Genomic DNA, 15621 nt, shown 5'->3' on the forward strand with positions numbered 1-15621 from the left:
AATATGAGTCGTATACCGAGCTTGCCCGAGTGATCCCCTTCAACGCCCATGTTGCTTTCTATGGAAATGAGCAAATGATAATGGATAAGAACTAGATTCAATATCGATTAGATTGAATTTAAGTTATTTTTTTACATTAGTATATACTTCTAAAGTATTAAAATTTAGTCCCTGAAATTTAGTTCAGAAACTTAGAACGTTTATACGTTCATATTCATATTCATATTCATACATGGTGTCTTTATCGACTTGAGTAGCACAAACATTACAGTAGAAAGAGAGGTGGCTGTGGTGCGCGATTACAAGGATAGGAGAGCCAACTGTTGGATATTGATGGGGTAGGAATCAGAGGGTGGACCTCTGAAAGCTCGGTCGGCAAGCACGACAGAGGCAGCCTCAGTTGGGTGATAGGCATCCCAAAACGCATACTCATTTCGGTTAAGGCATGGAAATTGGAGTGGTAGGCACGTTATTTGGCCTCTGTTTAACCCAACTCCACAGCACGCGGTGTCCACCACTCGAAACCCTACCACACATTTAACCATAAAGTCACGAAAACTTATACTAAAAGTAGACAATATCATACCATTATAGAGGTTCATTATTTCTATCACTCACCGTAGGTATCTGGGTGGTTCAAGATGTCACCAAAAATGCCATAGATATTGGTGTACACGAAGTACGAATCCGGGTACTGGCTATTCAGCTGAGTTACTAGCGATCTCAACCCTTCGTTAAAATCTCCCAGCATCTCATTCACGTTGTCCACACACCTCCCTGGAAGCGCCACACCAGTCGCCCGTTGGTTCGGAATGCAACCCAACGGCCCAATTCCGGCCACCACAAACTTCCTCAGCCCTGCACTTCGTAGTGCCTGTGCATGCATGCAGTTTCGACATTTCTTAGTAAAAATCATACTTGGGTTTGTTGTGAAAATTTAAAAAACGAACAATTAAGGCATGTTTGGAATGACTTTTCACTCTAAACCGATTCGTTAAACGACTCACGAGAAGCTGTCGAGTATAGCTATTGAGAAGATGGTCGGCGAACTGGTCGGAGGTGTATCTGAATCTAGAAGTATAGAGATTGGGCATCAAGTAGTTGTTTATGTAATCATTGCTTCCAAACGCCATGAAAGTTATGGATCTCGATAAGTAGCGAGTCAAATTCCAATTGTCCATTGATTTTCTTAAATCATTCCGAGTGCTTTCGAAGTTCACCACTTGCTGATTCAAACTATACCTCTCTCCCTGTACTCACACAACATAAATTTACAATCAGAACAATTTGGTTGGTCTAAAAAAGACACCAACCCAACCCAACCCAACCTAATACAACTCACGAACATCCCTAATTTAACAAACACAAAGTCCATGAAAACGTACATAGTGTCTACCGGTCTCGTCGAGGATACCAGCAGCCGCCGAAGCGTAATTAACACCTTTAAGGATTCTATCTCCCGAAGTATCGGGATTTGCAAACTCTTGAGCGTTCGGAATTCCAAGGTAGTCAACTACAAGTTAAATCACCACGAATCAAGAACACATCAATCATTAAGACCCTTAATTGCCATCATTAATCAATAATCAAATAATTAGACTTACCAATCATATCTATAACAGTTCTTCCATTAGAGAATCTCCCGGTCGGACCACCACGAAAATCAATCCCATAAGGGTAAAAGTTAGCTCTAGCAGCTGAATGAAGGAAATTGTTGTTGCCAACGTCCACAAGAGAGTCTCCGAACACGAAGATCGCCGGGACCCCATTTTCCGCTAAGGCCATCTGCTTCGAACATTCGAACAGGACGAGAACGAGGACCAAAGTGGCGGTGGCGGGACGACGTTTCGTCATTGTAAGAGGAAACATTGAGAGAAAAGGGGATTTGTTTGTGGTTTGAAGATGGAGGAGTTTGTGGCTTTATAGGAGGGATAAGGGTAAAGTTGTTTTGATGGCGAATCTCAGCCATTTTGGCTCATGTGCGTCTTGCTTGATCAGTCTTGAATGAGGGAACTTTCATGTATATCGCTTTGGAGACAGGTGTATTTCATGCATCAATCTCTGTTCATGTTTTGTAACTGCCTTTTCCTTTACTAATCCGATCTTTTCCAAATATTACCCGATCAAATTGTCACTCGACGTGAATTTGAAAGAGAAGAACGCGACCGACAAGAGAAATTTGCACGTAATTAAGTGTATTGTTTGTCAAACTAGGATCAACAACACACTCGATTGTGATAATTAGAGGATTGTGTGTTAGGATTACACAACAACACACTCGATCTTGATGAACACAAAGAATATGAGAGAGAAAATGCAACTAAGAATATTGGCTAGATGTTTATATTGATGACTTCAAGTAGTACAAACAATGTATAAAGTAGATAGTTCAATTTACTATATATAGCTCTACTATGTTAGACGGTTGAGTAAGCTATACAGCAGCCGGCTCCGAAACCTAACATTCACTGTAATGGCCAATCTTGGGGAGAAATCAAACCCTAATATACTTTATTTTTTTTACTCTTATGTGTGTCTTTGTCCGACATTATGTGAGGTTTTTTCATCATCAACCAAGCTTCACTTCATGTTGGCTATATGTGTATTTTCTTCGTTCGTGACTTTAGCCGACTTTCCTCTACTCCAAGTTAAGTTTTAAGACTCAACTTTGTCTTATTACATCCTCTTGGCTATTAAAAACATAACTCAAACGCTATCGATTCGAAACTTCATCGAAATATGTTTGGATCCTTTGTTGGTTCAACTTTAAAATGCTCTACTGAAGATTACCCATGTCATGACACACATATGTGTCGGGGTTTATGGCTTACCAAGAACATAATGATGCAAACTAGTATTTAATTGGACATTATGGAAAAGAAAAATAGTATGCTAATTGAGAATTATCGAGTCTCACTAATACTCATGATGCCTCTCCAAGCATTGAGTTATCATCTACCTTCACTACTCTCTTGGACACATATATCTAGTACTAATCCATTAGTTAACTTCGTATTTGAGACCTCCCAAACATCTATTCATCTTTGCACTATTGACGCATGAATCTTTCAAATTTCAAGTCATTTATGCACAACATGTTGAAGTCTGACCCTCTAACACAACCTCAAATGGAAAATAGTGTCATGTTGGCACATACGTACCACTTGACATTGTCTTTAGAATCTTATTCTTAAAGAAAGACGTTTAAGACACTCGTCTTGCGACAATTGCCCATGTCACGTCACACGCATGTTCCTTAGGCTATCATAGTCAAGGTGGTGGAGGAGAGACAACACCATGTCTCCTCCTATACAATATTCTAAGACATATTTGATTTGACACTCATACCTATGCACATCAAAATGAAAGATTATGGAAAGGATAGGTCCAACCATCTAGCATGTTTGTATGAATTCGACCCAACATTAGAGCCACTCATTGAGTATTTATAATACGAAGACTTTTCAAATTGTTTCTTTTTCAAGCAAGAACATTGACATTCCTATCGATTAACGGCGATAGCTACCGTTAACTTCCGTATAACTTTCATGTTTTAATATGAAGTTTGAGAATTATACATGAAAAGTTTATAGTCTTAATGATTTTTCTTGAGCCCAACCAAACGTTTAATGTTCATGAAAGGAACTCATAACATGCTTTTAACAACCCTACTTTTAAAATCTAAGTTTAAGTTTGTAACGGCCCAGACCTATCGTTAGTAAATATTGTTCTTTTTGGGTTTTCTTTTTCGAGCTTCCCCTCAAGACTTTAAAACGCATCTTTTAGAGTTACCCAGTAGAATCGGTGCTCATCCAGATACTGTCCTATTTGAGCTTTCCCTTCCGAACTTTCCCTCAAGGTTTTTGGACTTTCCCTTCTAGACTTCTCTATTACGTGCCTGTTAGGAAAATGTTTTTACACTCTTATAAATGGTGTTTCGTTCTCCTCCCCAACCAGTGTGTGTGATATCACAAACTTAGACGAAAGGCCCAAATTTCACCAACTTTGGTGAGAGTTAATGAAGAGGTGAAAATAGAGTGAGGGGAAAGGAAGTAGCAGAAGGAAAAGATGTATGAACAGCAGAAGTAGAAGTGGAAGAAGAAGGGTTGCTTCAAAGGACACTAAAATTTCCAAAACAAAACACTCAACTTTATGCTAAATAAGGGACATTTCTTAAAGGAGGACAGATATTTCCATAAGTGATAAGAACAGCTTTTTCCACTTTAGAAAATGAAAGGGATTGACAATAACAAGTCATTGATATCTGACTCAGATTTTGCCTACCCTTAACAAAACCAAGCAACAGCCACATTTGTGTAGCACAAAGATGAATTATTACATCAAAATTATCAAACTCCCTCGCCGGACGCCATTCCTGGACCTAGCAACAAACGGGCAAGCCGAGCCTGAATTCAGACCAGACTCTTCTTTGTTTGAGCTGCACCCACGAAAGATCTTGTCCTCGTGGGACTAGGGAGGGAGTCTCAATCGATCTTTTCTAGGGTTTTTCATCACCTTCTAAACTACCACCAAATCTATCGACAAAACAATATCTTATTCTAAGAGAAAAAATGTCTTACAAATCAAGCATCTTAATAATTTCATTCGTATCATGACAACAAACGCCTGGGATTGTAGGAAGCCGAGAAACAAAGTTGTAGATAAGATTTAAGGGTCAGGCTCACGTATCTAGATAATACACATTTTAGTTCAACGAGTCTAATTCTAATTGTTTTTTTTTCAAACAAAATCATAGTGTGAACACAAACAATAAGAATAACGAGCGTGGAGGCCGAGCATGAGTGTGTAAGTGAATATTGTCCTTCCAACCTCGGCCATTGACAAAACAACTCGAAATGACAGAACCAACATTCAAACTCTCCAATTCATCCTATAAAACCTTCCTCTTCTTCACAATCTCTTCAAACCCAAAACTACCATTTCCCTTAACATGAGTTTCATAAACTCCTCCATCACTCTTCCATTTAGCTACAATGTTTCGGGTTCGAATCGCTTTCCGGGCTCGACTAGTTCGAGCCCGACAGAACCCATGATGGATTCAAGAATTTGGAGCAAACTACCGGAGAGGCTGCTGGATTGCGTCGTGGCGTTCCTTCCCCCGCCGGCGTTCTTCCGAGCTCGTTGCGTCTGTAAAAGATGGTACGGCCTTCTCTTCTCCGCCACCTTTCTTGAATTGTATCTCCAACTTCCGCCGCACCGCCGCCATTGGTTCCTTTTCTTCAAGCTCAAGGCAAATAAGACCCAAATTTACAGAAATTGTGGTGGCCAATCCCGCCCCATCTACGAAGGCTACCTCTTCGATCCATACGACGTGGCATGGCACCGCCTCTCCTTCGCTCTAATCCCGCCGGGATTCTCACCGGTGGCCTCCTCCGGCGGCATAATCTGCTGGGCACCGGACGGCGGAGGTCCCAAAACCCTAATCCTCTCAAACCCAATTCTAGGAACTCTCTCCCAACTTCCCCCAACGACAAGACCGCGCCTTTTTCCGTCGATCGGCCTTGCCGTAACCCCTTTCTCAGTCGACATAACCATCGCCGGCGACGACTTAATTTCCCCTTACGCCGTGAAAAACCTCACCGCCGAAACGTTCCATATTGACGGCGGCGGGTTCTACTCCATATGGGCCACGTCATCCACACTTCCCCGGCTATGCAGCTTGGAGTCCAGCAGAATGGTTCACGTGGACGGAAGATTCTACTGCATGAACTATAGCCCATTCAGCATCCTAGCGTACGACATGTCGGAGAACAAATGGTGGAAGATCCAAGCGCCGATGCGTCGGTTCTTACGGTCTCCAAATTTGCTGGAAAGCAGAGGGAAGTTGGTATTAATGGCGGCGGTGGAGAAGAGCAAGCTGAATGTTCCAAAGAGCTTAAGGGTTTGGGCGCTGCAAGGGTGTGGGATGACGTGGATAGAAATGGAGAGAATGCCACATCAGCTCTACGTGGAGTTTGAGGGAATTGAGAAAGGGAATGGGTTTGATTGCGTGGCGCATGGGGAATTTGTGGTGATTATGATAAGAGGGTGTTGGGATAAGGCTGCGCTTTTGTATGACATGTGCAAGAGGACGTGGCAGTGGATTCCACCGTGTCCCTATATTGTTGGAAGTAATGATAATGACGGGGAAGACCAAGTGGTGTTGCATGGGTTTGCTTATGATCCGAGGTTGGCCACGCCGGTGACTGGACTCATTCATCAGCTCTCTTCTCTTCCATTTCAGAATTTCAATGCTAATTAATATCAAGGCTTAATCAAAAGTTTAGCTTAATTTTATGGGGTTTTTAGTTTGTAAGGTTTGGTAGATTGGTTATTAATTAGTTAGTTGTCGTGTTCAACGAGATGCTTTTATGTCTATTACCACTGTTATAATGACAACTCACGCATTCGATCTAGACAAAGAACATAAAGAATAAACGAGAGAAATATCAGAGTTAGACATCGGGCGATGTGTCACGAAGATGCTGGTCCTTGAAGGGGTGGATTGTGAGATCTCACATCGGTTGAAGAGGAAAATGAAGCATTCCTTATAATGGTGTAGTAGTCTCTCTCTAGAAGACCACATTTTAAAATCGTGGGGTTGATGACAATATCTAACGGGCCAAAGCGTATAATAGCGACCGGCAGTAGGTTTGGACTGTTAGAGTATAGATGTGGTCCCTGATGATATGGAAACCCTAAAGTTGAATCTAAGAACCATTGTAAGTGTTTAGATATGTAAACACGTAGTCCACCAATGCTAAAACCCCAAATCAATTTGATTTCATTCCAAATGATTGCAACTCCCGGAAATTTGATCTAATAACTTTATTGAAGAATAAGACATTTAGGGCTAAATACATCCAAGAATCTCAAACGATAAGAAATTAGTTTAAGGGAAAGTATGATTTGAATTAGTTTGTTGATCAAATATCAAAGTAAGAACACTCGTTTAACTTAGTCATGTCAATAGAATTCTCAAATGTCGAACAAAGAGTTGTGAGTCTCGAAGGTGAACAAATGATGTACTTTGTTCGAGAGCTCCATAGGCAGCCTCAAGGGAGACTCTATGGTGTACTTTGTTCGAGGTGGGATTGTTGTTGGGGGGGGTTTCACATTGAGTAATTTAGGAAATGATCATGCATTTATACGTACTATATTGTTTATAACTAAGAAATACATGTTCATTGGTATGAGGTCTTTTGGGGAAGCTCAAAGCAGAGCCACAAGAGCTTATGCTCGAAGTGCAAAGTTGGCAACATCATATCATTATGGAGGATCGTGATTCCAAATATAGTATTGAGTCATGCTCTTAACTTATTCATGTCAATAGAATCCTCATGTACTTTGTTCGAGGGCTCCAGAGAAAGGAGCCGAGACTCGAATGAAGTTAAAAGTTCACATTTTCTCTCTCTTTGGAAAAGAAACGTTCAGCTAGAAAACAAACATTTATGTGTAAATGATTTATATGAGTATATTGATACTGACGGGACCAACCTAAAATTAGAAGGTTGGGTTGTCGTTTTTAAAATTATTTAAAATTATGTGCCAGTGGCCTTATTTATCTAAAGCCGAGAGAAAATGATCCCACTCCCTCTTTCATTACGTGCTTAAATGGAGAAATGCTCTCGAGTTTGAATATAATGACGGGTAAAATGAACATCTCTAATAATTATTAAATTAAACAAAATAGAAAAAAAAAAAAAAACAGAAGGCTAAATTTGTAATTTTAAAATATCTGCAAGTAAATAGACAAAGCAGTAAGTTGGGGTCAGAGTCGCCAGAATGCATTAACTTCCAAACGACTCCGCGCTGCTCAGTGCTTCACTCCAATGTCTTTTGCTTGATTCTTAATGACCACTACCTCTTCAAAATCTTGTCCGTCTCATCGTCCGTAATGCTGAAATTCATATACATGGAAACGCCGAGAAGAAAACGGTGAATCTTCAAAGTCTACGCCTTGTCGGCTGGTAAGTCTTTTAACGTTTTCGTCGTTAATTTGATCCTCCAAATCTCGCTACATCTGTCGTTGTTTTTCCCCGGATGCATTCAAACTGAGCGTTCCGAGATATTTTGATTTTGGTCCTAAATCTTGTTCGTGGATGTTCTTGATTGTTTTTCCCAGAGAATGTAAATTAGACATGAATATTAGCTGTTTTATGTGAAATTATTTGTTCGAATCACTTCGGAGTGTCGATTTTTGTGCTTTCTGTGCTAATTAGGTCTGATCGAAGTGTTCTTTTTCTTGCGCGATTTCGTTATAGTACGACTTCTCTTTCTGGCTAATCTTTGGAGTTTTTGTGCTTAGGGTTTAGGGTAATGGCTCCGACGGAGTTGAAACCGCTTTATTTGCAATTTCTTCTGCTTCTGATGTTGATTTGGGTGTCCAGAATAGGCGCATCGGATACTGTAAGAACTTGAATTTTACTCGTTTTTATCTTCTTTGCTGCTTCACTTTATATTGTGGTTTTGGCTTTTCCATTGGAATCAATTAAATGCTGTGCCCTGGTTTTGGGAAATTATGTCATGATGTTTCCTTTGGATGTGTAGATGTTCAACGAGTCAGGGCATTCGGTTGTTTCCAGAAATGAAAACCCAAAAGGTATACAGTTACCTTCTAGAATTGCTATTTTGTCTCCAAGAGTTTGGTGAATTGAAGGAAGAAAAAAGTTTTGGGGCTTTTTCCGATTACGTCGTTAATCTGTGAAAAAAAGTTGTTCCTGTGTTTTGAATATCAAAGACTCTGTTTGAACTCTTCGTTCATAGTTAAGTCGGAGTCTTCATCTGCTTGCTGATTATTGTGTGACATGTCCTATTTAGGTTTTGAGTCTTACTCTTTTCCTCCTGTATTCAAGCATACTGCATCCATATAAGAAAGTGTTTCGATAATCTGTTTCTCATTGTTATACTAAGGTTATAATATGGCATCCTCATATTGCATTCGTCTCTGTGGCTAGGTCGGTGCCCTCATGGTTGGTTTATTAGCCCAAACAAGACTAAGTGCTACGGTTTCATGTCGGTTCCTAAATCCTGGAATGAATCAGAGAGCCACTGTAATGATTATGGTGGGAACTTAGCAGCACTGATAACATATCAAGAATTTAGCTTTGCACAAAATTTGTGTAATGGAACTCTTTGTGGCTGTTGGGTTGGTGGCAGAGCGTTCAACTCCTCGAATGATTTTGTTTGGAAGTGGTCAGATAATGTTTCAAAATGGAACAATTCCATTTTTCCCAGCACAGCTTTGCAATCTAATTGCAAAAATGTCTCGTGCCGCTTGAATGATTCAGTAGAAACATGTACTTTGATATCTGGTGGATTGGCAACACCATTACTTAAGGATGAGAAATGCAACAGTTCTCACCCTTACATATGCATGATAAATCTAGGTATGGCATCATCTCATTAGATCTTCTGGTCACATTATCCTTCATGTTTAACCTTTCCATTCAATAGAATGAATCTAACATGTTTGATGTTTCCATTTCCTCGTTCTTTGGTGTTTTTGTCGTTGAGAGATATCGTAATCCACACTGAAGTTATGTTCTTTTCTTTGTATCAGATGGAAGGTGCCATCGCATGCACTGCCACAAGGATTATCTAGTCATACTAGCTGTTGTGAGTGGGTTGATAGTTTGCACGACGTTAGCTGTGGTGGTTTGGCTTCTTGCCTACAAGAGGAGCAAAAAGCGGAGAAGGTCTCGAAAGCCATCGAATAATGCAGCTTCTGCATTGGTACCACCTTCATGGAAGGTGTTTACCAAAGAAGAGCTAAGATCGATTACTAAAAACTTCAGTGAGGGAAACCGTCTTCTTGGAGACACGAAAACAGGTGGTACATACAGTGGCCTTTTACCTGATGGTTCAAGAGTTGCAATTAAAAGGTTAAAGAAGTCCAGCTTTCAGAGGAAAAAGGAGTTCTATTCTGAAATTGCAAGAGTTGCTAAACTTCGTCATCCGAATTTGGTTGCCCTGAAAGGATGCTGCTATGACCACGGTGATCGCTACATTGTTTATGAATTCATTGTTAATGGGCCCTTAGATAGATGGCTTTACCATGTCCCAAGAGGTGGTCGAAGCTTAGATTGGACCATGCGAATGAAAGTTGCCACGACTCTTGCCCAAGGGATTGCGTATGTACAATTTATCAATTTATGGCTCTTTCCCATGGGTTATTACTTTGATTAATAACTGAGATCTTTCGTGTTTTCTATACAGGTTCCTTCACGACAAGGTCAAGCCACACGTGGTTCATCGTGATATCCGTGCTAGTAATGTACTTCTTGATGAAGATTTTGGAGCACATCTGATGGGAGTAGGCTTGTCAAAGTTGGTCGCATATGAAGTGATGCATGAGAGGACTGTGATGGCAGGGGGAACCTATGGTTACCTTGCTCCTGAATTTGTCTACAGAAACGAGCTAACAACAAAGAGCGATGTCTATAGTTTTGGGGTGCTGTTACTTGAAGTTGTGACGGGTCGAAGGCCTGCACAGGCAGTTGATTCTGTTGGTTGGCAGAGCATTTTCGAATGGGCAACGCCCCTCGTGCAGGCTCACCGTTACCTAGATCTCTTGGATCCTCATATCACAGCCACATCTACTTTTGAAATTCCGGAGGCTGGTGTTGTTCAGAAGGTGGTGGACCTTGTGTATGCTTGCACACAGCACGTCCCATCCATGCGCCCAAGAATGTCGCATGTTGTTCATCAGTTGCAACAATTGGCACCCTCACCTCTCACTATGAAGTAAAACCATCCATCTGATTTCAAGTTTCCTATTGCAAAACTCCAACTTGGAAAGAAGCCAGTTAGTTTAGGACAGGACCCCTAGTAGCTAGCTATATTTAACCCAATTTCTGAGTAGTTTAGGGCACGTTCAGAAGTGTACGAGTCAAAATCATGTTCGGTAATGCCTCTTAACCCTAGTCCCCCGCGTCCACAATGGCACGACCGCACTCCATTTGGTCAAACTGTTGTGCAGTTTGATCTGTAATGGTGTAATAAACACAATTATGTAACATAGATTAACAACTTCTATTAAGCAGAATGGTTCACTCGGTTCCTCTCCTTTTCTCTTCCTATACGAATGACGTACAGGGAGGTGCAAATGAACAAAGATGGATTGTACAATTGAATTCTCATGTTGCATTTATGCTAGATTACTAGTTTTGCGTACAGGGAACAGAGGTTATAAAATTACAGATGGTTTTCTAGAAATTCCAAGACTGCTAAACCCGCAGCCCAAACGTCGTCATCCAATACATGCTCGGCAGGAGAGTGACTTATGCCTCCACGACACCGGACAAACAACATTCCCACCTGCCAATTCTCTCGTTATCATCATCATCCTCGTATAATCATGTCGATGCAAGAATTGTGGTACATAAGTTGAGAACAAACCTTTGTTAAATGAGACATAGCCATTGCATCATGCCCTGCTCCACTCATTAATATAGGTACTTCCTCTTGAATGTCGCCTACCATCTTTTTTAAGGCCGTAGAAGCTGCAGACTTCAGCTGCGAGCTCAGCTCCGAATCACTGATTACTGCATTTGCATCATGCTGGAAGGAATGGACAGAGCAGATTATAGTTGTGTAATGGAAGCAAATGAGAAATGTGGACTAAGGACTTGATGGAAGATACACACCTTACGTTCAATATTGCACAAAACGGATCGGCTACTGCAAATTTTATGTACCTGATTAGAGAATTCATAAATCACAGCTTCTCGTCCTACGTCATCGATGGTACGTAAATCCACAGTGAAGGTCACCTGTAACGCGCCAAACATTGAAAATTGTCTGGTAAAAAAGTAAGGTCTGCAGTGCCTCTATATATCAAATTCTTACCTGGCCAGGAATGACATTACTTGCACTGGGCCATGATGATATCTCTCCAACCGTACAGACAAGAGATGTGGAAAGTGACTTCAAGGTAAAATCACTGCAATGACCATCAAAAGATAAGTAGCTCTCTGGTTGCTTACAGAGTTTTTCCAATTGTACAATCAATTCAGCTGAAGCTGCCATAGGATCCTGGCGCAAAGGCATTGGAACTGTTCCTGCATGCCCCTGAGAACCTCTCACTGTAACCTGCAATCTTTGTGCATGGATCGCTCTATCAAACGAAATCCACATCCGAAAATATCCATTCTAGTTCATCTTTTCATGAAACAAGAAAGCTAAATTTTCTTCCTCTCAGTTTTACACATCCGCGACCTCAGCTAAATTATAAATAAATTACCAACATACCAACATATGAAATTCATCACCAATAATACTCTAAATGTTAAAAATAAATTATATTTGCCACCAAACACCTCACTACGGAATGTAGCATGGCTACTACTTCAGAAGAGGGGAAATAGTAGGTAAATTAACCACGATATAATATATCTTATAGCTTTTAGGATTAGGTAGTCGAATACTGTTAGCTTTTCAACCATGGCATATAACGTATCTTGGGTTAAAGTACTACTTCAAGTTCCACTTAGGAGTATGAATCCAATCATAGACATGTTTATCAACCATGATATATAACAAGCTCGAACTCAGCATGACCATTAATATCTCAAAATGTTATGATTCTGACCTGAAGTGTAAGGCAAGCACTTCAAATAAAGGATTACCCAATTTTTTTTAACTAAATTAGTTATTAAGCAAGTATATTTCTCAGTCTCCTTCAAATCGTTTAACTCATGTACCTTTAGTCGTGACTGCCCAGCAATGCCCCTAACCACTCCAAGAGGAAAACCAGTCCATTCAAGTACAGGTCCTTGTTCGATATGAACCTGAGGTCAAAGTAAGCAATAATGTTCTCGAAATGGTCGAAAAGTATCGATTATCGTACGTAAGTTCTAAAAATAAGTTTTAAGTGAAGAACAAATACTGCAAATTTCAGAAGAGCCCTCAGAGTCATACCTCAACATATCCCCATACAGACTTGCGGTCATACTTGAGTTGCAACAAGTTCTCCTCTGTTATCTCCACTCCACTCTCCGTAATAACATCTTTTATTGACATACCACTAATAAAGGATTATTTATTAATATGCAGGTAATAATGAATGAAAAGGATCCATCCAGAGAATTTGGAGTTATGCAACAAACCTTTTATCTGATATTTCCAAAGACGAAACTGGTAAAATACCAGCAATAGCAGCACTTCCCAAGAAGGTTGATTGAAACCTCACACCCTCTTCATCACTGAAGGCAATCACCTGCACAATTTTGTGGTTGATTATAGCCAAATGTGAGAAGGTAGAAAATGTTGTCATGCATCAGGACCAATGATGTCCCTGTTTGTTTCCTCTAATGTGTATTAAGAGTTCCATTTGATAGCCCATCAAACAGTTTCCCAAATTTAAGCATACAGTTTTCCTTACAAACTACTCAAATGGAATACATTTTAGAAAAAATTTCCCCAGATGATAACAATTGGAGGAAGTCGAGATGAGAAACAAGTCAATTATTTCTTCTAAATTCACTATGCTGATGAGAAAGCAAAATATCCCAAACCTCAATTGGCCTCTTTAATTCCTCTAACTTCCCATTCATATAGAAAACTTTCAAAGCAGAGATAGCAGATATGATGCCTAATGCGCCATCAAATTTTCCAGCATCAACAACAGTATCCTACGAGGAAAAGAAGAGATTTCAAATCTTAGCTTGATGTGTAACATAAATTCTTGCCTCTGCTTAGGGGAAGTCAAATAATCACCAAGTGAGAACCAATCAGTAAAGCTTCAGCACTTGCATTCCTTCCCTCAGCTCGACCATGTAGATTGCCCATACAGTCCACCCACCTGAAAATGTTCATGAACATGAGTCAATAACAATATTAAAACTTATTCAAGGTGAGGAAATGTAGAAATCTAACGTTCTTAATCCAGAATCCTCCATCCATTTTTTAAGAAGAAATCTTGCTTTGATAGAAGCTGGACTCAAGAACGTCCTCTCAAGATAGCGAGCAGCATCACTTACCTGATAATTGGGGACAGTTGCAAGATAACTCCGAGTTACCAACTGGAAATAATTATAACATAACACAGAAAACTCACCATTGAACAGTTTTAAGTTGGATTAGAACTCAACCTCTGGAGTTCAGCAGGTTTTTCTGGGGGACGGGGAGGACAACTATTCATAAACTAAGCTACAATATATGGAGTATGGCATAGAATAAAGAGTTTGATATTAAATTTGCAATAATACGCCCTAAATCTTGCCATCCAAAATTACAATAAGGTTTCTAAGCAATGAAGATATATAAAATTGCCAGAAAAAATTATAAGCAAATCAACGGAACATTTCAAACAAACCAAAGAATCAACCTAATAAATATTTCTCAAGAATCATTACTTTCTCAAATTATCAATTTAGGGGTCAACACAAGTTATGGACATTTTTATATTACGAATTGAAAACTACAGTAGAATCGGATACAAGAAACGAAGATATGCATGCAAAAAGTCCAATTATTCACTAAATTTAATAATCACCAAACAATTGTAGCTAGCAGAGAGAGAGAGGGAAAGAGAGAGGTCGTGGTCCACTACCTTCCCTAGCTCGTTCAATCTTCCTACTGCTTCGTCTTTAAGAATTTCCACAAACAAATCATCCCTCCTGTTCTTTGAATCTTCGGCTACATCTCCTGAAAATTGTGAATAATATTTTCAATTTTCAGTGCTCGAGATTCAACCGTTCGGTGACATGACAAATAATTTCATAAGGCTATGACAACTAGAATATCATCATAAAAGCTGATAAGACATGGCTATGACGACTTTAATGAGCATGATACAATATTCATTACGATTCCGCCAATGATAGATAACTCGAAGGAGAAGAATCAGATCTGTCAAGTCCTCCAAGTAAACACAAATCAGCAAGAAACAAGAACAAATGATTTTACAAAGCTCAATAACAGTGAATGAAATTCCATGATCTACGTTATCCATAAAAGTACAAACTAGTGGTCCGTATTCATTTCGATTCAATTTCATGTATTCTCACACAGAAACATCCGTTCTCCATTTCGAAGCTGTAAAGAGAAACATCACATCAAGATGAAGCCAGAAAGATAGATAATCAAATATACCAGTAAATGCGTAAGCGGTGGGAGGAGATGAAAACAAAAGTAAAAAGAGCAGGTAGCTGAAGAAGTAGGAGAGAGAAGAATAGTGGTGATGATGATGATGATCCTTGATGAGAAAATCGGCCATGGAATCGGTGTTAGCATAGGCAATGGCAATGGCCATGGCCAGCGTCTGCACAGAATCAAAGAAGAAGCGGCAGCCGGAGAGCTACGGCGTAGGCGGGAAGCAAAGCCTTATTGGATTTAGGAATTTCCCTTTTGTGTGGTGCGGAATACAGAAATTATTTATTACAATATTAACCATTTTTTTAAATCAAATAGAAATTCAAAAAGCCTAATTTAAAGCTTAAATTCAGCCGCCATTACTTAATATTCTATTTTCATCAATAAATATTTTAATAATTCCTTCTCTAATATAAATTAATTAAATATTATACTAAATAATACTATAAAAAAAATCAATAATATACTTTATTTCATTTTTTATATTTATTAAATACTTTTAAACTTTAAAATATTTTATTAATA

General features: G+C 39.6%; 4 protein-coding genes across 5 annotated transcripts; 2 read left to right on the plus strand and 2 right to left on the minus strand.

Moving 5' to 3' along the window:
- Nucleotides 1–181: 181 nt before the first annotated feature.
- On the minus strand, nt 182–1898 carry LOC111490136 (GDSL esterase/lipase At1g71250-like). Its single transcript, XM_023138643.1, has 5 exons — nt 1605–1898; nt 1386–1513; nt 1008–1250; nt 619–874; nt 182–526 (listed from the first exon to the last, which is right to left on the minus strand). Exons 1-5 carry the CDS (start codon nt 1867–1869, stop codon nt 300–302), a joined length of 1119 nt encoding a protein of 372 aa, XP_022994411.1. The 5' UTR covers nt 1870–1898; the 3' UTR covers nt 182–299.
- A 3050-nt stretch (nt 1899–4948) lies between these two features.
- On the plus strand, nt 4949–6262 carry LOC111489943 (protein UNUSUAL FLORAL ORGANS-like; the record flags this gene model as incomplete). Its single annotated transcript, XM_023138346.1, has 1 exon — nt 4949–6262. A coding segment is annotated over one exon (1314 nt), but the record flags the coding sequence as incomplete, so codon positions are not given.
- A 1507-nt stretch (nt 6263–7769) lies between these two features.
- On the plus strand, nt 7770–11041 carry LOC111490110 (C-type lectin receptor-like tyrosine-protein kinase At1g52310). Of its 2 annotated transcripts, none has more exons than XM_023138603.1 (6): nt 7770–7970; nt 8309–8409; nt 8551–8602; nt 8958–9389; nt 9563–10133; nt 10219–11041. In XM_023138603.1, the coding sequence occupies exons 2-6, from the start codon at nt 8320–8322 to the stop codon at nt 10748–10750; spliced, it is 1677 nt and encodes a 558-aa protein (XP_022994371.1). In that variant the 5' UTR covers nt 7770–7970; nt 8309–8319; the 3' UTR covers nt 10751–11041. The 2 variants fall into 2 exon arrangements, with proteins under 2 accessions (XP_022994371.1, XP_022994372.1); XM_023138604.1 differs by having other exon boundaries at nt 8316–8409.
- A 9-nt stretch (nt 11042–11050) lies between these two features.
- Nucleotides 11051–15376, minus strand: LOC111490121 (allantoate deiminase 2-like). The gene is made up of 12 exons (XM_023138621.1): nt 15097–15376; nt 14555–14649; nt 13879–13982; nt 13720–13804; nt 13518–13634; nt 13110–13219; nt 12922–13027; nt 12705–12791; nt 11851–12093; nt 11649–11774; nt 11401–11562; nt 11051–11319 (listed from the first exon to the last, which is right to left on the minus strand). The coding sequence occupies exons 1-12, from the start codon at nt 15254–15256 to the stop codon at nt 11197–11199; spliced, it is 1518 nt and encodes a 505-aa protein (XP_022994389.1). The 5' UTR covers nt 15257–15376; the 3' UTR covers nt 11051–11196.
- Between the last annotated feature and the right edge of the window lie 245 nt (nt 15377–15621).

Source organism: Cucurbita maxima, unplaced genomic scaffold, assembly GCF_002738345.1.
Source record: "Cucurbita maxima cultivar Rimu unplaced genomic scaffold, Cmax_1.0 Cma_Scf00015, whole genome shotgun sequence".
Lineage (NCBI taxonomy): Eukaryota > Viridiplantae > Streptophyta > Magnoliopsida > Cucurbitales > Cucurbitaceae > Cucurbita > Cucurbita maxima.